The sequence below is a fragment of the Lipophrys pholis genome (genome assembly GCF_963383615.2).
Source record: "Lipophrys pholis genome assembly, chromosome: 4".
In the NCBI taxonomy this organism is placed as follows: Eukaryota; Metazoa; Chordata; class Actinopteri; order Blenniiformes; family Blenniidae; genus Lipophrys; species Lipophrys pholis.
In genome coordinates, this window is record NC_137637.1 from 6,152,770 (window position 1) to 6,180,029 (window position 27,260).

Sequence of the window (27,260 nt, forward strand, 5' to 3'; positions counted from 1 at the left end):
TGTGACGGTACGTCTGTGCTGTCATGAGCTGGTGGTGAAGGTCATAGTCAGTAGATGAAGAGGTCCTTCATGTAGTTCCTCCCTGCTCTTGTCCTCTCACTGTCACTGATACAGTCCCAATGAGTCAGCAGAGGAAGGACATCAGAACAAATGTCTTCAACTCAGAAGAATACATTTTTTAACACTAAGAACTGATAGAAGTGCTTGCATGGAAACAGCCCATGTGCAACAATGTGAAGTGGTGATTAGCACTCTGACAGCAGGAAGAGGGTCGAATCCAGACTTGAGTATGAAAGTTCCCGTGTGCCTGAGGTAGTTTTCCTCCTTATAAATAGACTTCTATCCTCTTTATATTGCACTTTTTCCACTGACTCATCATCTTTCCAAAGCCCTTTACACTGTTGGTGACATTCACCCATTCATTCACTGCCATTCAAACCGCCTCCAGTGGGAACAGTTTGGGGTTTCGGCGTCTTTCTCTGTCCACATTTGGACAGATGGAGAATCAAACCTGCAACCTTTCAAATGAGAGACAACTCACTCTACCAGTAATTAGGTATTTAAATATTGTAAAACTTCAAATACTTGGATGGTCACAAATCAAAGAAAAATGATGGAGACCAACAAAGAACTTAACGTTGGTAATGTGTGTGGTGTTGTCTGCCTCTGTGTTGATCTTGTGATACTTTATGACATAGTCAGAACGAACCCTGCTCTTTAACAAACACCAGATAGGATACGCTTCATGTACATGGAAATACATCAAGTCGAGATGTTGCCATGAAAAACTGTGGCATGAATAGCCGTGGGCTTGTTTGACAACATATTTGCCATTTGTACAGATATACAGAAATATTGCCATTCCATCCAACTTCACCCCTCTTGCCATAGAACTTGAGTCAGGACTGAAACATTGACATGTTGGATTTAAGTTGGTATAATGAGTTGGTTCACAGTCTTCATCAATGGAAGAGGAGGCAGGTTTGTAGATACACCTGACGTGTATTTTCCTATATGACATACGGATTACATGTTATATCATTGTGTCCTTCTCCTATGTGATCATATAATATGCAGTGTTTCAAAATCAGGCTAATAGTTAAAGTTCCACCTCCTTATGATGAGGCGCCCCTGAGCAAAGATCGATGTTTTGTGCTTATTCTGATGTTCTGATTATTATCTTATCTGTTGTTATGCACCGAATATGTAACTCACATGTTTGCCGTTTCTAAACGGTACATAAGCCAGCCTGAACTTTGATACTGGGAGAAAGCATATTCGAAGCCAGCTTCTCCCGCAGACCTATTCCACCGGTCTGTGGTTTTCCTGATGCTGTTCAACATTAAACATCTATAATTCAAACAAAGAAGCATGGTCAAAGCAGTTCTTTTTCAAGCCTTTCATCTCAGCTGATTTCCTTCATTGATTTGGCGTCATGAACAATGTGTGTTACGGGGGTCGGAGCGGCGGAGGACCGGCACCGGCAGGCGCAGCTCTGCTTGACAGTGGAGCACTGTGGTGAGATTTTCTCTACTTCTCCTTCGGTTCTCCCCCGCTGTCCGTTGTACCGTGAATCCTGTTTCCTTCACACCACTGCTATTGGTTGAATTTAGTGGGCACAGCCATCTAAGATGAAACCCAAAAGACTGCCAACACTTTCTATCCACCGAAGGAATTAGATTCAGACTCTTAATCAACATACTTTGAGTGTATTATCAGTGTGAGTTTTGAAAATCAACTCATTTTCTCACACTAAGCATTTGAACAGAGACAGTCATTCAGTTAATGCTGGGAGTTTGGCCATAGTTTCCCACAGCATGCATTTCAAATCGTTTTCCTAATTAGCAAAGAAACACAACTTTATGGTCCATATTTGCTCAGCGACATATTCTTTGTTATTTCAATACATAATTACAGTGAAGTAAGATGAATTACTCCTGATGAACTTACCAGGCCATCTTTAAAAGACAAGCCAATTCAAGGAAGTTCACTGTTCAGTGATTTTTTTGTAAAAAAGACAGTATGCCAGATTTATTGAGTTTTGTAGTCCATTATATTAACATTTACTCTTTGAGTCATGTAAACCCTAAACAGTTTTTTGTTATCTGTTAAAAAAAAAATAAAAAATTAATGTAGAAAGTTTTACGGATCATCTTCACTTCCTTCAACCAAACTTATTCCAAGCTAAACAAAAGAAAGCATAAATAAAGACTGCTTCAGTTTCTTAGCTCGTCTGAGTTGATGAATGAGTGAAATTACAATAAACTACTTTGTACTTTGTGTTCAGCACAATGAGGCGGCGTTACGAATAACCTATGTGGTCCCAGTTGACTTGTTAGCTATGAGTGTTTTACAGTTTGGTATTAAATGATGAAGTCGAAGTTACATAAAACCTAAATATTTACTGAATTAGTGCTCCTGCCAGAACATCATTAGCCTCCAAACCAAAAACCCATAAGCTCATGAGCATGAGGGAATCTGAAATGCAGAAAAGGCCCATTATTTCTAGGTATTGATATTCATGCACACCTGAAACTGTGCCATGTTGTCAAGTGATTAGTAGCTAGCCTCGCTACTTCAGTGAACCCAGACTGTGTTTGTTAGAAAAAGGCTGATTTCTAGGTAGCTGAGCTTGTTTATCGAAGCGGTACAGAGACAGACCTCAAATAAAAAGCCAGACCCACTCTTGTTTAGCCTGACAGTGCTGTGACATTATGAGCTAACTGGTGTAGAGCATTTGAATAGAAGGTGCACTACTCAGTGTTACCAATAGGTTGCACTGTGACCTGACTGTTGTAGAACTGTGTTGACTAGGAGAACGGAGAAGAACATAAAAGTGTTGACGAGACAGAGCTTCCTCGAATCCCAAAAAAACAGGCAGAAGATGGAGCAAATAAAACTTCCTCCATCAATAAGTCCAGAAGGAAATCTAGCGGGAAACCGGAGAGTCTGCAACCAAAGATTTGAATTGTTTCTCCTCGCCAACGGAATTGGTGAAAAGTCCGACAAGGTGAAAAGAGCTACGTTTCTGCACATGGCTGGAAACGAAGCAATCAATATAACACCTTTAACTTTGATGAAGAGGTGGATGACTGCGATACAGTGAAAGGACGAGATAGACTGGACACAGAATCATGTGTGGAATCATGGATGACCAGGCGAGAGGACGACTGCTGAGAGAACCGGACCTCATCTACACAAAGCAATAGACATTTAGAGCTAGTGAGTTGATTCGGAGTCAGCTGAAAAGCCTACACAAGGAGGGTGAAATACCTGTTAATAAACCAAGAAAAAGCAACATGACGTAAAGACAGTTGTGCTCCAACACTGTCTGTGAAGATGAGAAATCAAGGAAACTGCACAAGATGTGGCTACAGACACCAGTCCGAGGAAGTATCCTGCCCACGGACAAGTGTGCAGGATATCTAATGATTCTAACAAAGCCTGACACTGCTGGCAAGTGAAAACACAATTAGTAGTTAACCTAGCTGCTATATTAAAACTGTCCAGTGTTTGCTAGCAATATGCTAATGAGTTAATTAGTTCCTCAAACCAACAATGTGGTTGGCAATATTGTAAAGCTTCAGCAGCCTAGATAGGTTAGCTACTGCTTAGCCTGTAACTTGCAAATTTTGCTATTTTCAATGGATCTGTACACAGTTGATGTTCTAATAAGTAGCTAACAATTACATAACATAACGTTATAATATTAAGCTGCTTATTCAGCAAGCAGCGGTGGATAGGCACAAAAAATGAGAAATTTAAAGGAGTAAATTCTCCCGTGTCCAGTCTCCCTTAAATGATCTTGAATTTTTTATTTTTTTTTTATTAGGAAAGAAATCAAACATGGAGCTCTTTCTGATCTTTTTTCATACCGCAACTTTGTCTCGCAAGAGTACATGTGAGATTTTGATTGGTACAGAGGTTAGGCACATGTTGATTGGCTGCAGCATCTGTCAATCATGGTTAGCATAGCGGTCCTTTGCTCCCACAAAAAATACAGATAAAATACGACCGTGGAGCCATCTACAAACATATGTGCAGCAGAGCAACACACCCCAGAGATTTAACATGAAATATAGGGTTATTTGTAAATCATATGGGGTTCAACGTTTATACTAGTTCTGTTAGCGGCTAACTGCTAAATTTAACAGGGGCGGATTCATGATATTAGCCTCTTGCGTTGACAATAATCAAAATCGCCCCCTTGTGAGATTGACTCCTTTAACAAACTCAAAAGTAAAAATTTTCCTTTTCTTTTACACTTTAGACTGAGAGAAGGAACAAGTTAGTTTTGCCTTGACTGAGTGACGATTTATTTTAGCACCATTGACATGGCACACCTAACACTCAAACACACTGAAATGAGTTGGCAAGACCACTGAATCATCTCTGAACTGCCACAGCTTTGAAAATCCCCTAACAATTTGGAAGTATCAGATCTTGGCAAAAAGCTAAGTGATACTTTGCTTGATGTGCATGTTTGTTTGAAATAGAACCCACAGTTGCGGACGCTTAAATCTTTATCAGTAGAACGGCACCGCGGGCCGGTAAACAGGCGCTGTTGATTTATGACACGGGCCAGCTCGTGCTGAGACGGTGGATCGCTGCTCGATTGTGTCTCCTCTTTATCAAACGGCTGCATTCCCTTATGAAGCGTTGTGGTGCATAGCAGATTAGCTGGGCGCGCTGATAGGGGTTGGACTGGGATTATCGCCTGCTTATGTGAGGTTGTGGCAGCCGTCCAGATTTTGAGGATCAGCCTCAAAATATCTAAAAATCCAAAGGGAACATGGGAAGACCAAAAAACAACAAAAAAGCAAAACTGCCTTACAGGAATCTGCATGAAGGTAAAAACCTCTGGAACAAGAACGGGAATAGTAATCTCCTGTCGTGAACGTACTCTACATCCTCGCTGAAGCACTTCTGTCGACTTTCAAAGTTTGTGCCGCAGGGAGTGTGAAGGAATCATGTGCTTTACGTCGTCTTCCCACAAGGAGTGCGATGAGGGAAGAACACTGATCTGAGGAGTGAGCCCAGTGTGCACCTCACGTCCTCCTGCTTTGCTTCTGCACAGTACAACTTTTAAAACTATACGAGTGTCACCTCTCACGGCGGTGAACGTTTACGTTTATTGTATAAAACGAAGCCTCCGATGGGCCACAGCAAGCACATTTGTCTCACTCACTAAAATTACCATCATATTCTTTTTACACTGTGGCCTCGGTGGGACGTGTGCAGCGGAGACAAACTCACAATGTCCTCGTTTGTCTGAGATGTCTGTTATCTGGATTTCCAGGGGCAAATCACACCCCAGCTGAAATCCAGTCCGTCCTCCGGGCCCTGGGACGTGTGTGCGGAGTACCGGTGGTGCAAAAAGTGGCAGAGCTCCAGTGACCGGAGTTGTTTTCCAGTGCGTCATTCAGAGGGAAAAAAAAAAGCTGCTATTGCCTTGGCGTCCCAACACCTTCCCTCAGCAGGTCCCCTGGGGACGGCAGCATCACACAGCAGTGAGGAGCCAAGTGAGCAAAACACCAGGCAGAAACAAAGAGTTTATTTTTGAGAAATGCCTGGATGAGCAGAGACGGCAGATAGAAGCCCGAGATATACTCTGTCAGCGAAGCGCAGGGAGACGTCAGACCGGCAGCACCATCGGTCAGAACTAAACACACGCCCTGTTGTTCTCACACACCAGACACAGCAGACAACCAGGGGCTTTTCTCTGAAAGTTCAAGCTGCGGTAAATGAAGTCAGCTTTGGCTTATTTAGAGAAATTGGTTCTCGTTGTACAGATGCAGCCTGCTGGGACAAGAAAGCTGTGAGTGTAACTCCTGTCATCAGCGCGTGACGATGAATAAAGAACGAGCCACACCGAGCCTGCAAGAGGACTCTGGTGTATAGCTTGGAAATATTTCTTTAGGCTTATTCCACACTGAGTTAAGGTTATTATTTCAGTCTGTTCTGACAGGTAAAATGCAATAACTCAATAATGTAATACAATTTGAAGAGGCTATAACTACAATGAGCTGTGTTCGGCTGCAAGTTAAATGATTTAAATGTCCTAAGCTTTTTTTAGAGATTTCAAGAGGAGAAAGAAAGAACTGCTGCTGTGATAAAGACCTGTGTGCAGTCAAAGGGTAGTTTTAGATTTGCTTTCATTAAAGTGATACTGTAAAAGTCAACTTTACATTTAACAAAATTATAGAATCAACTTCACAATGATGTTTATCGTTAAACTGATGATTTCAGGTTGGATTCACTATGGGTAGTTTCAAAGACATCAACTTTCCCAATACTGAGTTTGCAACACTGCGTTTGGAAGCTTTAGCATCAACAATAACAAGAAAGAAACAGACAAAAATGTTTCCGTCCCACGGCTGGTCCAAAAAAAAAGTTAACAGGCAGTTGGCGGTGCAATAGTTAACACATATCTGCTCTTAGTCCTCTTAGTACTTTTTGTAATATTTTGTATATCTGAGGTTTAATAGAAATTCTAAATTTGCCTCCAGGTCACAAGTTGCTCCCTGTACCCAATGGTTGGATAAAGTGGTGCAGAAGACGGATGGATGTTCAATAACTAGTCTGAATATACCGGCAACGAATTGCTGACTTTTCATGAAGACATCAACAGCACAGATCATGGAGCTGCTAGATTCTCAACTGGAAGGACCACCTCTTTCAGACTGGTTCTGATTATTGGCTATAAAAACATCCTGATTGTTGGAGGAAGTGGCATTTTGGTAAGTGGGTGGGAAAACCATCCTCGGCTGTTGGGACTTCAAGCAAATGTTCAACCAAATGTTTCCAAACAGAGGAAATTCCTCAAACAACAGCAGAGGCCCGAGAGGACCTAAAAAGTGCATCCAAATTTCAACAGGTCTGCAAATTCATTCAGACATTTGCTTCCAATAGGTTAATTCTCGGCAAGTATCAGGTTTGAGCAGCAAATATATCACAAAGTGAAAGTGGGCCTAAGTTTTAAAAAAGGAATAAGAAATGCCGCTCTCGTGATTATGAATGACTCATAGAAGAAGTTCACCAGCTTTGAACCAACCAGTCAAATCTGTGCACAGACAAATCGCCAGTAAAAAGCAAAACTGGACATGAACGTGGCCACCCCGGCCAGAACTTTACAGTGTGGGCTGAGGTTGGTAAAAAAGGATCCTTGTCTCTTTATTTTTCTTTCGTTAATTGGAAGTTTGAGAACATACTGGATAGACCTGTCACAAGTCAGTTGGATTAATCGTATGAGGTGTTGTGTCTGCAGCAGCTAATGGCAGTGACCTTTGGCCTGGACGGGACCTCAGCGTGTCTGGCTGGAGGAGGCCAAGATTCAGAGAAGTTAGGTGGAGCAGAATTAGATCTCTGACTATCTCAGCCATGGAAACCAAACAGATTGTTAGCACTGTGACCACAGAGAGGATGAAGGCAGCAGCTCTGATTACTATCGACTGTAAGAGCTCATCCCTCGTTGATTCATTTAATGACTTTAAGCTCTCCATTTCTAGGCAACATTTGGAGGAATTCAAAACAAACCCAGATCTGCCTGTGATGGTTTGTTTTGGAGGTAAAGTTGGTAACGTCATGCTTTAGAGCCAAGTCTGTCTCTCTCTCTCTTCCTCTCTGTCTCTTCCTCTCTGTTTCTCTCTCTCCTTTCCTCTCTGTCTCTCTTCCTCTCTGTGTCTCCCCCCCCTTCTCTCTTGCATTGCATGCTGGGTAGGGGTGATTGTGTGAGCGGGCGCAGAGCGCTTGGAAAATTTTGAGTGTGAAAAAATTGTGTTTCTGCACTTTAAACTTTGGTGTTTCTCTTCCTCTGGGTTCTCTATGTAAAGGTAAGAGGAGTTTAATTCATCAGTTTGAAAAAAAAGAGGTTTTGTCAGTAATCAAGGGTTTGGTTGGAGGAGTGACGGCGTCCACCTGGTGGAGGGCTCGCCACCTCCCTCCATCAAACACGGAGTTCGGGTGGTAGCTGACCCCTGGTACTCTGTGGAGGATGTTCTCCTGGCCGTTGGAGACGTGGTGGGCCATATTAACATTTTATATGGTTCTAGAATAAACAAGGCCGTGGTGGCTTTTCTCCGTGAGGAGAAGATGGTCCACTCACTGGTTGAACAGGGAATCGTGTTAGAGGATCAGTATGTACTGGTGTCACCGCTGTTCGTACCATCCACCCGGGTCACTGTGTCCCCTGTATATTCCCAACCACCTGCTGGAGAACCAACTGGCCCGTTTCAGGAAGTTCTCCCGCGGCCTCAGGGAAGTGAAATTAAACTGTAAGAACGATAAACTGCAACACGTCCAGTCCCTCCGCAGACAGGCCTTCATGTACCTGAACGACCCGGAACAATCCCTGGAGGTGTCCTTTAAAGTTAAATATGGTGACAGGTTCTAAATGGGGTACGCCAGCTCGAGAAGCATCAAGTGCTTCAAGTGCGGGGATGTCGGACACAAATGCTTGCCATGTCCTCACAGAGAGCAGCCTGTGGACGGCGGCGCGCCACGGCCAGGGCAAGAGGCCACGGGCGCTGGGCCCCCCAGCGAGCCACAGCCGGCCCCCGATGCTGGTGCTCCCGGTGGGTTGCGGGCGGAGGCCCCGACCCCGGGTGCTGATGTGGCTCCGGAGCCGCAGGTGTAAGAACAGGAGGTGGAGGAGGCTCTCCACAGAAAAGGAATAAAAGAAAGTTCCAGGATGACAGAGAAAGAAATGTAGACAAGAAAAACAGAGACACAAACACTGTTGAAGGCAACGGACTGACATCCCCGACGCACACACACATACACACATACCCAACACTGACAGCTCCAGCACACACACATACACACATTCCCCATGATGACAGCCCCGGCTCACGCACACACACACACACACACACACCCGACACCGACACCTGTGACCTGACAGAAAAGCACCTGGATGACGACATGGAGGACGACGACTCCCTCTCCCAGTTCTCTGACTCTCCCTCTCAGGACGACTCAACCTCATACACTCTACAAGAAATAAATAACTTTCTGGACGAGACTTATGGACAACAATCAGTGGACGTGAAGGACATTTTTTCAGATGAGGACAAATTTATCAATTCGGTTCTGAAAATTAAGAAATTGGACAGCACTGAGGAACTCAGTAAACAGAAACGATATCGACTCCAAAAACTGCTGACCAAACTGAGGAAGGAAAGGAGAGGGAAGACTCATTCCCAAAGCACAAAAACTAGGGATGTCCCGATCAGATCGGTAGATATCGGATCGGGGCCGATATTGGTGATTTGTGAGTGATCGGGGATCGGCAAATCCAGCCGATCACCGCACCGATCTAAAAACAAACAAAAAAAAAAAAACGCGGTCCACAACATCACCTAATAACCACAACAATCACGGACTACAAGCTCTGGTTGAGCTGCAGAAGCTAGAAGCAGGCGGAGCGGGGCCATAGACCTATATAACTAGAGCTATTATTAGAGGTTTATGTGTTTATGTGGAAAAGTCTACTTCTAAATTTCTATGTGGTCTGTCTTCTTCTGCGTTTTTGTTGTGTTTGGTGAGTCATAGCACCCCTAAAGGTCTGGCATGTGCACTACATGCCCTGAAGCCTCATGTTGAGCCGTGTTCATAGTGAGGTGTGGACGGAAGTTTTTTGGGAGAAGGCCAGGGAGAAAAAAGATTGTTTTTTTCGTCGTGTGGATGTACGCTCAGTTTACAACAACCAAAGAAAAGGCCGCACCGAAGCAGCAAACTTGGTGCGGCTTTGAAAAAAAGAATTTTAAAATAAAGGAGAAGTACGCACTGGTGAGTGAACAAAATAAGCCAGAAGGTTATGCTAGTTTGAAGGGAGACTGGGATATTCTGAATACGTTTTTGAGAGAACTATGTTCAGACTACTTTTGTCAAACAGGTTTTAACACTTTGAAGTGGAATTAAGTGTTTATAATTCACATTGAAATGTAAATGTTTTGTGACAATTCAGGTCAAACCTCTCATACTGCTTTAAGTTCAACTGAAATTGAATACACAAAGAAGTTACATTGCCTAAGAGTATTTATGTTTAAGTCATTCTGAGAAGAATTTTGATACAATAAGTGAGCTTTACAATAATTTCTAGCTAAACAAAGCTTCTGCTTCTGACTCTTATTCTGAAGGTGTTGTTTCCTCACTGGTGGTGGTTCACTGTCCTGCTCTTCCTTTCTCTTCTCATGGAGACTCTTACAGTTGCTACACTAAATGTGAACGGAGGGAGAGACAGAGAAAGGAGAGTACTGATATCAGAGCTGAGCAAAGAAAAAAAAAAGATGTTTTCCTCCTCCAGGAGACACACAGCTCATTTGATAATGAAAAAGACTGGCTCCTGGGCTGGAGAGGGGAAACCTTCTTCAGTCATGGCACTAATTTCAGTGCAGGAGTCACAGTGTTGTTCTCACCTCACCTGTGTCCTACAGACATTTCATCCTGCAAGGTGGAGCAGGGTAGGGCTCAGGTGGTGCAGGCAAAAATAAAAGGAACCAGTTTCACTTCATTAAAATCTACGCCCATAGCACCGGCGCCAACCGTCTTCGACGCTTTCATAAACTAAACAGTAAAGTAAAACAACTTAACAGCAGTTAATTTACAATCATAGGAGGAGACTGGAACTGCACCACCCATCTAGACTCTGACAGGAACACACAAGAACCACACCCATCATCAGCATCCACCCTTTCCACTGAGAATGACCTGATAGACGCCTGGAGGACCCTTCAGACAATAAGTCAGACAATACACCTGGGTAAAGGCCACAGACAGCAGAGTCAGTGCAGCCGCACTGGACCAGATCTATATCAACAAAACACAAACTAACTGTCTGGTCCAGTCCACCATCACACCTATAGGTTTTTCTGATCACCATCTACTGGTCACAGATGTCTCATTGCAAATACGCCCACACCCACCTCCATATTGGACTTTTAACATCCAGCTCACACAGGACACTTCTTTCTGTCAGGCTTTTGCCGTCTTCTGGACTCAGTGGAGACGGAGGAAACTGGACTTGAGTGAGTTTGGTGGGAGGTGGGGAAAACCCAAATTCACCTTTTCTGCAAGCAGCACACCGCACAAAGGACACAAACACAAAAAAACCATCTCCATCGGCTAGAAAAGGAAATTAGTACAATGTAAGAACAAATCACTAAAGGAACAGAGAGCAATAAAACATTACATGACAGGAAGAAAGCTTTAAACACTTTCCTCCACACAAAAGAAAAAGGGGCTTTAATCAAAAACCAAATCACCTCAATTTAAGAAATTCATGCGCCGACCCGCTACTTCTTCAAATTAGAGAAAAAACCCAGGAAAAATAATATGATGACACACCTAAAACATAGCAATGGGGCAATAACAACAGACCCTTCTGAGATGAGGAAGCTGGCTATCAGTTTTTACTCAGACCGGTTCAGCGCAGACACCTGTGACCCTGGCAACGTGGCCCAGATCCTGGAGGGGCTCCCACGACTGGAGGAGTCCATCTCAGCCTCGCTGGAGTCCAGCTTCTCATGTGAAGAGATGTCCACGGCGCTCCAGCAGCTCAGCTGTAGACGGTCTCCCGGGATCGATGGCCTCCCTACAGAGTTCTAAACCTCTGGCTGCACTGTCAGAGACTGACCTCCCTCTTTGCTCTGCTGCAGCAGAGGTTGACCCAGTCAGGTCATGTTTTCCACAGTACACTTTTCATATTTGGACCAAAATACTCTGCAGCCCAACGCAGGAACATCTGCCTGGTCAACTTCCTGATAGAACAGGTGAAAATGAGCTTCTGGTTGTCACGGCGCAACAAAAGCCAAGGTACAGGGTCTGATGATGCTCTGCAGATTTTCAGAGGCCTGGTGGCTGCTCCACTTAGGGTGGAGTTCACCTTCTACAAACAAGTGTCGGATTTGAGAGAGTTTGCTTCTGTTTGGACTGTTGGTGATGTTCTGTGTGCCGTAGAGCAAGAAGAACTACTGCTGCATTTCTAGGTGTGTGTGTGTGTGTGTGTGTGTGTGTGTGTGTGTGTGTGTGTGTGTGTGTGTGTGTGTGTGTGTGTGTGTGTGTGTGTGTGTGTATTGTAAATAGTTTTTTCACATCAATTTCTCATCACCTTTCTATGAGGAAAAGGAAAACTGAAAATAAAGAACTGTTAAAGGTCTCTCTCTCTCTCTCTCTCTCTCTCTCTCTCTCTCTCTCTCTCTCTCTCTCTCTCTCTCTCTCTCTCTCTCTCTCTCTCTCTCTCTCTCTCTCTCTCTCTCTCTCTCTTCCTCTCTGTGTCACTCTCTCTCGCTCACACCTGCAATTATAAAAACGTACCAATGTGCACGTTTTACACTCTTTAATGGTGCAGACGGCCGACCTTGTGGTCTCCATGAGCACACACTATCGCGGGGAACCAGTGTCGGGTGTCGGGTACCCATGTCTGCCACGCCTCTGCACCATGCCTGCCATTTGAATACGACGGCAGCCATCTTGTCATCATCCTCCCGTCCCCCCAGATGAACAATTCAAGAATCGACATTTTGTCAATAAACACCCGTTCGCTAAATTGACTGATTCCTGGTGGTTATTGTGTTTTTGTTGTGACACTCAAATATCACAACTCCTCTTTCATTTAAGTGTATCCTGGTAAAGACTATTAACAAACCTTTGTGAATCCTTGCAACTGAAGTTGATCGATTGATAATTAGTCCCTGTGCCCCACAATTATTAATTAACAAATAACAAATTTATTCTTTTATTTCTCTGTAAAGCTTTTATGCATTTCTCTCACTGTGAGTCAATGTTGCTCTATTAATAAATTTGTCTTGCTTGTCTTAATAATTTCAATTATTTGTAAATTACCGCCAGTGATTTATTACTTTAAGTAGTCTATTACTTCAGTTATTTACTATTTATAACCAAATATAAACCCCAACAATATCAATACTTATTGATTATTGGATGGATTTTATTGGATTGTAAATTAGAATATCCATATAGAGTTGTTACGTTAAAGAAGGAATTGTGTTCAGATGATGGCTGACTGCTGAAGTGGAGTTTGTCTTGGTGTATTTTCAAAAGCTGGAATCTGAAAATACCTTTAACATCCTGCTCTTACACATAAGGGTTGCCCTCAAACAAATTATTGGTATCATTTGTGTATCAGCAATACTTTTACTCACTATCAGATTGGAAAGGTGATTAGTGGTTTCACATCACTTTTCATTGCAGGAAATTAATGAAAGCCAATGCAATGGAAACTGTGTACACTGGCTCTATATTGCAAGAGGTTTGCAAGAATTGGACAGTTAACATATGGCTGTAGGTCGATCGGAAGGCCCCCCAAAAAGAAAGGTTTCTTGATGCGTACGTGTATGTTTGCCCTTGGAAGCTTTTGACTTCCTGTGCAGTCTGTCTTTGCTTAATACACGTGTCCATGAGAAAGAGAGCGTGTTCAAACTATAACATTGGTTCACTTTCCTATGTGGCTAAATAGAGCGAGAGCTCAGGGTTGCCTCTTATTAAGCCATCAAGCCTTGGTGAGGTCGGCTGAACCACAGCGAGATCCCTGCCAAACTCATGACAGGCGACTGCTGCCGCTCCAGGTGTTAATGTTTTTACCGGGTTTTCAGTCCATACGATCCGTACGTCTTCAACCGTCAGTGCCCCCACGCTTTATTTCACAGTCTACTTACGTGTCTGTGAAGTGTTCGCCTCTCGTTGTATTGTTTGCTTTGTTTTACTCCAGCCTAAACCCAACATGGGCCACCCACACGTCCACATGTGGGAACACTTTAGGAGAGCGAGTGTTCACCCAACGAGCTGATAAGAGGTGAAACTCTAATTCTTGTACGGTGCTGAACTATCCGGCGGTATTATCCCGTCCGCTAACAGACAGACTGATTAAATAAACTCCAACACGTACTGTACATTCACTGAGGCTCAGCTTGCTCCGTCTTTCACTGCAGCCTTCTGGGCTCCAGGGCCACATGATCAGACTATTAAACTGTTTTCATGCCTGTATCTCGTCTTCCTCTGTCTGCTCACCTCCACAATGCCAACGTGAAGTGTATTGAATTCCACCGGTGGCCCATAAATCAATTCCACAAACAAAGACCGCTGCCAAGATTTCACTACTTTCACAGATCCAAGTATCGATTTCCTAATGACTTCTGCAAATATATCATGGTAAGGGCATTCCTGGGAAATTGACTGTGACATGATAACAGAGCTCTTTTTGAGGGATTTTCCTCATCCATGAGCAGTGTGCTGGTCTTTATCTGAGTAAAATATGAAGTTGGAGCACATGCAAGGCTTCATTTGTCATTTCATATTGATTTTCAGTTCATGCACATTTTCGTGAGATTTCTACATCACACTGATTACGTTCACCAGTGTCCTGTTCACTGATGGACAGTAATACATTAGAAGCAACGTATTACTGTAATCCGATTACTTTTTTCAAGTAACGTGTAGCAAAAGTGATTGAAAACAGTAGATATGTCTCGCAAGCAGGCCGCGTTACTTAACTGTGATATTATTTTATGAGACTGTCTGGTGACGTCAGTGATCAACAACAGACACGGTGATAACATGGAGCGTTGGAGAGAGCAGGACCTGCAGAGTTTAATGCTCAGAACTACCGACATTACTTTGAGTTCAACTTGGTAAAGAGTGACAAAAACGTTAGCGTCCTGTGTGCACTCTACGTGGGAAGAAAGCTTTTATCTACAGTGAAATATTCCACCTCAACTCTGAGCAAGCAGCAAGAAAACCGCACGGGAAAGTGAAACCTTGTGAGAAAGTGATTTCACTGTGGCATTTGCGTGCAGAAATCAAAGTTAATAGACTAAATACTTGCTTTATTATATTAGTATATTGTGCAATGTGAAGAAAATTAGGTTTGAATGTTCAGAAATTTCAAGCTGGCGACTGTTGCATTTAATCTCATTTCTGCTTGATGCAATGTGCATGAAATTAAAAGAATGAAATGAACAAAACAGGTTTTTAAAAATGATTTGATTCAGCATTTGATTGAGTTCCATATGATAGAATATGCAGAATGAATAGAATGAGGCTGAAAGATCTATTCCCTCAGGTTGAGCATCATATTTATAAAAAGTAACTAAGTAATTATTGAAGTAAATAATTACTTTTCAAAATAAGTAATCAGTAAAGTAACTGGGTCATTCGCTTGAGATTCAAGACATTCAGATTCAAATGATTCATTGTCATTGTCATAAATACAATGAAATTCTGTTAGAGCATCACAACAACATAGCATGTTGGAATAGTCATTATAATAATAGAATCTTGAGTGCAGCCTCAAGATGTAAACAATCTTATTTTTAGCAGCAAGACAATTAGAAAAACAGATAAAGGAAAAAAGAAAAAAAAAAGGGCACCAAAAAACACAAGCACCAATCAGTAGCTAATTACTATTTCCAAATAACTTAACTTAAATAAATAACTTGTTATTACCACAAATGATCCTGCTGTCTGTTGTCAGTTCATCTCACCTCTGGGTTACTCGTCTCATCGGCCTGGTTTGGATCTGGTCTTGCTCTTTTTCTCTTTAATGCTTCCCCGATACTTCTTGGATTACCTTCTTCTTACCGGACATACTATTTATTTCATAACATTCCTTTAATGCTTTGTTCACACTGCATTTTTTGCATCACGTTCAACCATTCCTTGTGGGTTTCTGCACTTCCTGTTACACCTTTGCTTTAACCTGGTAAAAGCTTGAATTTGTTGAATGACTGAGCCTCATTGACTTTTTGTTTTGGGATTCAGCAATCAGCAATAAAGTTGCACCTTTTACAACGTATCTGATGTCTGCAGTCATGTTTAAGTGCACTGAGAAAAAATATCTAAAATTTAATCAAAACTTGAATTTTTCTTAAAAAAATCATAGATTTTTTTTTTTAGGCGAAATCGCATAGTCCTACATCAGACCAAAGGTTTTAAACACAGTTTGTTCAATGTCTTCACAGCCGTCTTTGAGGGGAGCCGCTTCAACGATAGTGTGTGATGGGATAACATATCTTCAATATGAACACTCCCATCATCGAAGGTATTTGGGACGGGAAATCGCAGTGGAGACACTTATTGTACGTAAGGTGGCGGCCATTTACCTCACAATGTAAATCCTGTATGGTAACATTTGACTGTAAATTGGTCTTGTAAATGTGATGATTGTCTGTCTGTGTGTTAATCCTTTGGCATACTGCTGCACTAACAAGGTGTACCCCTCATTTAACCAGAGTTAACTGGATCGTTCCAGCAGGGTCCCGTAACCCAGAGTTAGATGTTACGGGGAAAGAAAGGATTGTGAGGTGGTTTAAACAGTGGAACAAATATCAGTGCAACTCAAACTATGGGTGGAATCATCAACTGTTTGATTCTTGACTATGCCTCTCCATGTGTTGGAGTGTCTTTGCACAGAAGTTTTACTGGCAATGAATGTTTGCAACATAACGTCAATGATATTAATGGTGTTCAGGAAACATGGACATAAGGTGAATTTTAATGGTTTGGCTTGGTTTAGTCTGCAAACATTGGGATTAATAAGGAAGGTTTAGGTGTTAAGTGAAGTGTACATTTTACACACTTTATAAATGACAATACTCTTTAAATTTATTTCTCTATTTTCTATTCTGCTTTATCCACCTCAGGGTCACGAGGTACTGCAGAAGAACCTAGAGGACTATGCTCGATGGCAGAGTACACCAGAGTACACGGGTCGCCAGTCCAACATGGTGCAAAACCAGAGAAATATACAGTCAAACACTCACATTCCCAACTGAGGACAACCTATGGTGCTTTTCCAGTAGTACCTACTCAGTCTTACTTGCCTCTACTCGCCTTGCCTCTATTCAGCCTCGGTTGTTTTCCATTACAATACAGTACCATCACGGTATGGCCGGAGTCATCAGAGCTTTTCCCTGTCATGCACAAGTACACCCCCGATATGATGCGGAGCGAACTTGCATTGAATATCAGCTCAAGTAATAGATTAAATAGTACATATTTTTATATGTATATTAATAATAAATATTACAAAATGTCGATTTACAAACATACTTCACTGTCCGGTGTTTTGGTTTCACTGGTGCCCTTGTTAACTGGTGACTTCTACCACCAGCCGTTAGCAGCAGCTGATGTTAAAATAAGAAAAACAAAGGCTGCGATATTTTAAATTTTAGTGGAAATGTGGTTAAATGGCATCCACCAGGACAGCTACAGATTGTGGTTGGGATTTTAACATCGAGGGACATCGAACATCAAAGGAGACGCTTGAGGAAGCCAGTCACCAGTTAACAGGGAAACCAGTTAATCTAAAACAGCGATTCTCATAGACAGACAAGGAAACACCTGCACATCTTTGTTGCTCCACGGAGTTCATTTCTGTGCGTCCATTTCTGTTTGCGAGCGTTCTTGTTGTGATTGGGTTTAAAGAATGGTGGGGTGAATGAGCCAGCGTCTGACTCATCTGTACCGTCACGCGCCGGCCAATCAGCGGCTTGCTGTCTGATGACATCACATTGTCTACTTGCCCACTTGGAACCTCGGCCGCGAATGCACCACGAAAGTACCTGGTACCGGGTCCTAACATGTAATGGAAAAGTGTCAATAGCTAGTAGAGTCAAGTTGAGTAGGGCTGAGTAGGAAGTAGTGGAAAAGCACCTTTAGAGTGACCATTAACTTTCAAACACACAGAAAACCCCCAAGACCGACCCAGACTTCAACCAGAGACCTTCTTGCCAAGACGTGAGAGTGAAATACACCACCATGCAGTCCTGCCCTTTCACTCCATGTGTTAGCTTTAGTCATTTCCCAGTATTATAGGTTGTCTCTGAGCTGTCAGATTGGACTCATGTAATCACACAAAAGCCTCTGAGAGGAAGCCGCCACATAAACAGATGCTGCGTGTAGAGCCAGATATTGATTCTAGAGCTGCCAGGTGGTAATTGGCTATGGTTGACTTATGCTCCAGGCAAACGTCTCCATCACAAGACCCACGTTTTGTTCCATCTTGTGCAAGTGAATCCAATTAAAAATGGACCAGATCTCTGTAGAGATCACTCCTTTCCTCGGAGCTGCATGTGCTTGTTTGTTGTTGCTTCAGCCAACGTTGACTGGTACAGTCAATAATGGTTTGTTGATTTGTGTAAATACAGGTCAAGAAGGACAGTTAAAGACAGTCAAAGGAAGTTGTTCCAAATAGTGAGGACAAGGAAGGAGACAGCGGTCTCTCTCTCTCTCTCTCTTACCTTCACATGTGCGTCCATCTGACTTCAGTCTGAAACCCAGGAAGCAGGAGCAGCGAGGGCGGCCTGCCACCGCCGTGCACTGCTGGCTGCACCGACGGTTTCCTGCAAGAGACACACAACCTCCATCAGCTCCAGAATACATGGACGAACAGTGCAGTTTAGTACAACACTGGCTTAAAAAACAATCCTGAACAGAGTATTTACTGTATTAAAATGTCAGCAATGGCTCAACAGTTTCCTCACAACAAAAAATAACTGAACACAGTTATGGGGCGCTACATGAGAGGAGGGAAAAATATTCTCAACTTCCAGTGACCACATGAGACTGAACTCACAAATGAAGGTGTGACTTCATTGGAAGAAGCTGTCAGAGCATCAGAAATGCTCCAAAGATCAACATTCATTCACTGTCATTCAAGTCTTTAGATGCTTCCTGGAAACAGAAAAAGCTTAAGTCTGAGCTGGAATAATACAATTTGTTGCTTTCAGTTTGCATCGCCCAAAAAAACAAAACAAGCAAGACTCAGAGAGACACCACAGTCTTTCATGGGATCAGGTTTTTGGCGATAGAAGTTAAATTAGAGTTATTTGCGAGTGCTAAAACACACCCAGTCTATAAACTGTATAACATGGTGGGGGTACCATCATGCTTTAGAGTTGCTTCAGTACTGGCGGAATGAGACTTGTCAAAGAGAAAACTGTGCTTGTCAAGCCCAGAACATGTGGACTGAAGTCAAGCTGTTTGGTCGAGTAGCACTCTAAAAAGGAGGGGACATTTTCAAGTGGCTATTAATGAGCTTCCAGAGGTGAAAACTGCCGAGTGTCGCACACCAGCAGCCTCAGGAACCAGGAAGTGTGTAACTCCATCTAATCTAAAAAGGCTTCAGGAGCTCCAAGTCTTTAAATTTAAAAGTAAAGGGCCTGGACTTTGCGTTAGATCCACTGCTCCCAGTTTTCAGCGATTACAGAACTTTGTCCTGGATTTAACTTTTGACTGCCAGGTAGTGCGTCTGCGAGACAACAGTGGCCCCGTCTGCTTTTCTTGGTGGAGTGAAAAACAGAAGAGCTGATGTCTTGAGCAGACACATCCGGCCCCGAAGGCTTCCACACAGAGACAAGCGACCGTACGTCATCGCCTGGAGGAGCCTCAGCCCCGAACGCTTTCATCCACCGTTATGCATGAAGCTGCAAACACAAACTGCAGGTCCATGAAAGGAGGCCTCACAGCAGGAGGACTGCATCAGAGCCCAGAATCTACAAATCACGCTCGGTATTCCTGCAGTCAGGCATCGGGGGACGCCCCGATCACAGCTCCTAGCTACCGTCTCACAGTTGGTAATGCAATTTAGGTGAACATCAATCATGGAGACTTAAGATGTACTTTCGCAGTTTGACAGTGTGTCTGCAGTGATTCAATCCACCCTGAGCACTGAGACCGTTCTGCAGCCGTAACACAGTGTTAGCTTTCAACAAAAGGTTTGGATGTCTGTCACTCGGCTACAGTAGCTGGACTGTTACTGCTCTTTACCACGTGGGATTACAACCTGAAACACATCTATGACTAATGGCTGACAAAAGGATGTGAGTCACAGTACAGGCAACAAATACATCTCGTTATTCAGTCTTCTACACTACATATTGATCCCTACATGCATCTATCGATACATTTGTCAGAATTCAGTAATTATGAGGATTAAATGTATTATACGTAACAAACTGTGTACTTCAATTGTTAAAGTTGGTTGTGATTGTGACAGCTCTGTTTCACGTTGATTTCAATATAAATGTATTGCGTTATCAGGGGGGCAGTAATCCTCAACTGACTCTTTAACGTTTATAGATTTATAGAATTAAAAGAACATTGGGTTTCCTTTTAGAGCCACAAACAGCAATCTCTACATCATAATGGGATTTCACTTTGGAATTTTAACGCAAGTCTTGAAATATTGCTTTTAATGATCGCAGCTGTTCCAATTATGGATAACACTGCATAATATGTATATGTAATGTCTAACTACAATTCTGTTTACACTTTTAATAAGAAACGAGGGATGTTAGGTCAGAAATCGGCACAATGGGATAAATAAATAAATAAATAAATAAATAAATACAGACTGACTCCCTCCAACAAGTCATACAGCAGCATATTATAAGCACTGACTGCTGATGTAACTGGATCTGTGTCAAACTTCTGGAGCTGCTTTTTGCAAAAAATAAATAAATAAATAAATAAAATAAAACTTTCTAATGAAAAAAAAAATATGCATCTTTTATTTAAGTAAAAACCTTATTGAAATCAGTATCTTCTCGAAGAAGGACCTGACAGACAGTACAACATATGGGAGGCTGATCGTCCAGATTTGCGTTTACACGGCAACGTTCTGAAAATGATGTTTGTTTACATGGAAACCGCAGAAAAATTAAAAACGATGTAGGAACTGTTTGTTTTGATAATGGAACCAGACACACACATGCAGCAGAGAACAATACTCTATAAATATTAACAATGTTCGTACACGGACATCCAAGTTGGATTGTCATTACGGTGACTGTCAAAATAAAACTACCAAGTTCCAGGAGAATTTGGACTGGGGGTCACACTCTGGAGGAAACATTGTCCAGCTACGGAGCATGTGCACAACTATTAGTTACTATGGCCGTGGTACACAGGACCAGTGGCAACATTTCAGAAAAGTTGTGTTTTCCTCTGTTTACACTCAGACGGAGCCCGGACGTTCTCACAAAGTTTCACCTCCAAGCACCATTGTCGTGTAAAACAGACACCAAAAACACAAGAAAAGTTGGGTTAGATGAGGCCTGAGTCTGTAAAAAATCCACAGAAAAGACCATGACTTTTTAAAAGAAACAAAACTCAACTGATGAGGTTTATTTTTGTAACATTCAAGAGTTAGTTTGTACTATCTTCCATTGGTTCCAAAATATTGTGACTTTATAGGCATTATTCTGTTAACCCACTATTCTTTAAATCACAGAATAAATTAATCACCCATCCTCAAATCTCACAACAATTAGTAGCTTTTGATGAACGTCAGAATTCCTTAAATTTTTCAGATTGTAAAATACTGCGATCTACAGACAATAACAAACATTTCTCTTCTTATGCAAAAAATTCATTTTAATTTGAAATATACAGTAAGTCTCGTCTAAAGTCTGTTATTGTTGTTGTCGCTGTTAAACTCATAGTTTTGAGCAAAAGCTTATCATACTTTTAATACATTTTTCACACAACAAAGGCAAATTACTGCACAGACTGTGTTACTCCAAGGCAAGGCTACATCCAATATGTCCTGAAGTTTCTCCAATGTGTGATGAAGGTAAAGACGCAGAAGCAGACTGAGCCCATATTTTTGTTTTCATTTTTACCAACATTTCAATGTACAGTTGGATCCAGACCCTGTTCTGATTATTTTGGGACATTTGCAGCAATTACAAGAACGCAAAGCTTCTCAAGCATGTCTCGTTTCATGTGGTCTAATCTCATGTTTGCTAAAAGACTGAACGGATTTAATGTATTTTAAAGGACAAACTGGCCGACTTTGGCCGACTTACATGGAAACCTGGGTGGGGTATTTTCTTTTGCTCTGTGTTTTTTATAAAAAAAAGATTGGTGAACGTTTGTCTCTTTTATGGTGTCCTTTTCTTGTATGTTCAACTTTAACAAAATTAAGCCATGACATCATTTGAACTGATATTTAACTCCCATTCCTCGATGGCAACATTCTGTTATACAAATTTTAAATCATTTTTTTCTGTAGACATTTGTTTCTATTCCACAGAAAAATATGAATTCAAAAATATAAATAAATATAAATTAAAAAGACATTTCCCTGACCCTCGGGTGTTTTTCTGGGGTAACATCCACAATGAGATTATCAGATCATTAGACCATTATTAAATACCTTCGCTGTTTAAAATAGCTGCTTTATGATGGAGGGTTTTCATGCTTCTGCTCAGCCATGGAAACTTTTACTCTGAAGTTTCTGAGTTGATGTTGAAACCAGGAGAGGTTTGGATCTCTGCAGTGACCGAGTCAGCAGAAACTTTGGGACCTTGACGCGGTCCGACAGACGAGGAGCTGTAAATCCACTTAGCAGCATCATCACTTCAAGTTGAAGGTGGAACATGTAGAAAAGTGAAAAACAACAATGACCTCTGACTGACACGGGAGGAAGAGTTCTACCTGGAGATAAATGTCTGCCATCAGCATTTGCCTGAATTACCTGAACAGGGGTTCACCCTGACGGTGGTACTGGTGGGGGGACTGGGTCTGGTGGTCCACACCGATCCTGGTGTGGGTCTGGTGGTCCACACTGATCCTGGTGTGGGTCTGGTAGTCCACACTGGTCCTGGTGCGGGTCGGTCCACCTCTCGGACTCGGTTGTCCACATCAGGATCCACTGCAGAACAAAAACAGACAATGTGGTGAGAATGAGACGTTACTGAGGAGTGAATCTCCAAATCACATCAGAGTGTTTAAAGACGTCGAAGCCAAGACCTGTCGTGAACCCTGCTTCGTGTTTTTGTCATGTGTCACTCGTGTAAAGGTCAGAGCGGAGCCTTCCAATCAATTAGCTTTCATTTGAGGCTGTGTGGAATTTTGACGAGGCTTTTTAAAAGCTTTTCCACAAGTGCCTTATTTGTGATGACGATGAAATCAGATGCTGGTTTTAACCGCAGTCTAACCATCGCATGATAACTATGAAAACACACACAATGCCATTGAAAGTTTCTTTCTTTGAGCGTTTAGTGAAATTTGAAACACTCGAGTTTAATTTGTCCTCAGCTGCCTTTTTCAACAGAGGGAGATTCCAAACACATCCGACTACTGGTGAGGAAAAATAAGTGAAAGAGGAGTCAACGAGGAGACACTCAAGAGAATTCTGAAAAGGCTAAAATGTGTGCATTAGACTGGATTAAGAGTACTATTAGTAGTAATGATATTATAGCACTACTGAATTCCTGAGTGCGATGAAATTACAATTACAGAATAATGGATGAAATTGAAGGATGATGAAGAGCCCCACCGGAGACATGTACCACCACTGCAAACACATGGCTAATGTGTGAGGTTAACTGAGTTTATGATAAATAATAGTCTTCATCAACATTTTTTTCCACTCTATACTGTAATTACTGCTGAAGTAACAAACAAGTGAAATACTTCATTCAATATCAAAATACAATACAAATGGAACAAATAACAATATCGTCAATGAGCATTCATGTGTGTTTGTTACCTATAAATCAGTAATGAATTCATGTGCATGTAGAATACGTCATTGTAGTATTGGGACAAAGCCAACTTGTCAGGATCCCGCTATGTATTAATACTATTAAATAATAATAAAATAATATAATATATAATATAATGCACTTTAAAAATTATCATTGATTCTGCCATTTCGGGATTATTGATTACATCTGAGGGTGCAATGTGTCTTATTGATTTGTTAAAATACCTTATTTCTTGTATCTACAATCAATAATACCCAAAAAGCAGAATCTACAATAATACGACCATTTCTTAACTGTATGATGTCACATAACCTTCAGTGGTGTCGTATGAGACGAATACATAAAGTGGAGGTGTCCAAACTATGGCTGCATTATTCACCTCTAGGTGATTATACTGATAATTCTATGACACTAGAGATAAAACGATGTACTTCTCCAATTGAGATCCTGCTCTTTATAAGTGGATAAAGTTTGAACATCCCTGACAAGAGTCAAGATGTTTGACTGAAGTTCCTATTTAGGTTATGACAGGTGAGATGTATCCTCTAAAAAGCAATAACTCTATATTTCCCAGCTTGCAATGCTGGCGCAATCTGTGTACTCTGTGCTGCTTTAAGTGAGCGTATGGCTCCTCTGTGCCTGTAAAAAACGAGTTGGATAAAGTTGAGTTTTGCTGAGGAAATAATGGACGATGTTTCCAGGCTGGGAGATTTCTGGCCCGAGAGCATTAAGATGGACACGAGAGGCAGCCAGGAAAAGTTGCAAATCTTCGCTGTCGGGAGTTTAAAATAAAGTGTTTTTTGGGAAATCAAATAAAAAGTGAAAATATCTTGATATCTGCTCTTGAGGGATTCACGGTCTTCAGAAGACGTTCAGCCCAAATGAAACACAAGAAAGTGTTTTATTTAGTGTAGAATTATCACAAAGATGTTTCCAACACATTTTAAATCTTGGACTCCTAATGAGACCTCTGGACTGGATCCTGCCGGGGGGTCGGGGTACCTGGAGCACAGGAGTGTCCGTCTGGCTGCAGGATGTAGCCCCGGTGGCAGCCACAGCGGTACGAGCCCCACACGTTGTCACACGTGTGCTGGCACAGCTGCGCGCCGTACAGCCGGCACTCGTCCACGTCCTCCTGCTCCTCCACGGCGTTGGCGGCTTCGTCCGTGGCGCCGATGGAGAAAGCCTCCTTGGGGAACTGGCTGTCTGAGACTGGAGGGGGGACCAGGGGAAGCGGTGGGCGTATTAAACAGGAGAGAGAACCAGATTGTCGGTATAATTTACCCCGAACACTCACACGAGGGAAAGAGACTCTAAACAACATCTGCTCCTCCTCTGTGTTTACATCGAGGGCTTCAGTCGTCCTCCCACAAAGAGCCTCCATTCTTCAATTACCATAATTACAAGACGTCAGTGGTGACAAGTGCATGGCAGCAGTGATAACGTTAGAGTTCCCATGATGTAGGCTGCTTATTCTGACACTATCGTGAGACCCTGCCAGACGAGTGGAGAGACTAGCACAAGCTGGGAAAACGAGAATGACACCCATTAATAGGGAAAGTGAGCTGGGTTAGACCGCCGTGAGACAGGTTAGTTTTACCCTACTGATGATGTGTTGTTGCAATATTAATACAGAATTACTTTTGCAACAACACATCATCAGTAGGGTAAAACTAACCTGTCTCACGACGGTCTAAACCCAGCTTATGTTCCTTATTCGTGGGTGAACAATCCAAGGCTTGGTGAATTCTGCTTCATAATGATAGGAAGAGCCGACATCGAAGGATGGTCAACATTTGTATACGTACGGGTTTGATATGGTGTTCATTATTCTTTCCAGAGATGTTGCAAAGCACTGAACGTTGGAGCAGCCATAATATAATAATATCTATCATTTATTTCTGATTAATTAATGTATTTTTTGTGATTTATTTTAATGTGAATGGCAGTTTTCCATTTATTTAAGGTGTTTTACAGGTTGATCCTGGGTTGATAACTAACAAAACTAAAACATTAGTTCAATCATGCCAAACGTGTTAAAGTAAAAAAAAAGTAAAAACAAATACTGACTGCTTCGAAATGGAGATATTTTTCTAGATTAAAAATATTTGGGATTCTTCGGTTTCCATAAACCAAGCAGGCTCTGTTTGTGACATTTGGGCCCAGTATGAATACACTGTGCATGGCGGAAGTTTGTGTTTACAACTTGTGTCGACAATATGTTATGTTTCTCTTTTCCTCCTCTCCCCTAACTTCAACTAGAACAGCAGAAAGTCTCCTCCTCTGACTCTGCAGAAAGTCTCCTCCTCTGACTCTGCAGAAAGTCTCCTCCTCTGACTCTGGTTCTGCAGGTTTCTTCCTGTTGAAAGTTTTTCCTTTCCTTCATCTCCTCTATGTGCTCACATGGAATAGATGTTTTTCTCTGTTGAAGTGTCTTGAACTGACTATGATGTATTTGGCACTGTAGAGATAAAATTTAATTGAAATATATTGTAAAAGATTATTTTGCCAAAAGCATTCTCTGTGTTAGCAAAGCCATTAGCTTTACCTTTTAAAGTCCCCCAGTATTACTTTAGACCACCGGGTGGTGATAGTGAGTCACTAATTACTTGACTTAACTCTTTCCAACTAGCAGAAGAAGTGACTGGTGTTTATGATTGAACCTTTAAACAACAGAGATGAGCTAACAGTAAAATGTCAAATGTCTGGGAGTAGAATCATGAACAAACTGGACGCTACACCGATTTGAAAGCACACAAAAGAAGAATAACCAAAATCTGACATGACAGAACTAGAAATATATTTTCAAGCTCAGTTTGACTGATGAAAGCATTTAGAGGCCAAAATAACTCGATGGGTACAGTCCAGATTTCTTTGTCATTAGTTGGGGTTCAAATTCCAAGGAGTAAGGCGATTAGCAGTTTCTCGTTTTAATTAAAAGGCAGCGACTCAAACGAGTGAAAAAAATGTTTCCCCTTGGAAATAATTACTGAGTCTCGTCTGTGTTTTACAACCATAAAACTCTCGCAAAGCATCCTGAGAAAGTGTGTGTGTGTGTGTGTGCTTGCGTGCGTGCGTGTGTGTGTGCGTGACTGTGTTGCAGCTTTCAGCAGGTTAATTGATTCCCACTTCACGATGACATCATCCACATTTCCTCTTTAAGAGCCGAAGGAAACGAGCTGCAGTGGATGGTCAGAGCGAGGACTATTAAAGGCTGGATTAGGAGAAATTCCTCTGATGTTGTGAATGAAATAACAGGCAGAGGCTTCCAAGAGACCGGCCTTACCTCACCACCATACTTGGATATGACGACTCCCATTAAAAGACGACCGCCGAGGCTGACTAATGAAGAACTGCAGCTCACAGCGTAAAAACCATGAAAAGCTCTGCAAAGGCTTAAAGAGCCACAAATCAATGACCTGGGATGAGGTCTGTGCTTTTTGTAGCAATGATTTAATACTAATTTAAAACTGCTCAGTTGAGCACAAACACACAAATGTGGTCCTTATTTGACCCATGGCGCCTCACACAAACATGGATATGTGTTTTGGAAGAAAGCTCAGAGCTGCAAACAGGACACAGAAGATGTCAAACCATCAGGTCTGAACAGACTTATTGATGCCAGCAGTCATTGGAATTCGCGGAGCGTTGGCTGCTTGAATATCTACAGTGGCATTGGGCGCTTGACGGAACGGAGACCATCTGTTTCTGATTCACCACAGCTCGCACACATCTGCCCCCATTCCT

The 27,260-nt window shown here is 42.1% G+C and overlaps 1 protein-coding gene across 1 annotated transcript in view; it reads right to left on the reverse strand.

Annotated features, from left to right (window-relative positions):
* fbln2 (fibulin 2) overlaps positions 1-27,260 on the reverse strand; it is a 103,665-nt gene that overhangs the window by 16,715 nt on the left and 59,690 nt on the right. Inside the window, exons 6-8 of the mRNA XM_080461841.1 lie at positions 24,516-24,725; positions 22,499-22,675; positions 18,258-18,359 (exon numbers count right to left, since the gene is read on the reverse strand). Coding sequence (XP_080317967.1) covers positions 18,258-18,359; positions 22,499-22,675; positions 24,516-24,725 — 489 coding nt within the window. The remainder of the gene's footprint in view (positions 1-18,257; positions 18,360-22,498; positions 22,676-24,515; positions 24,726-27,260) is intronic.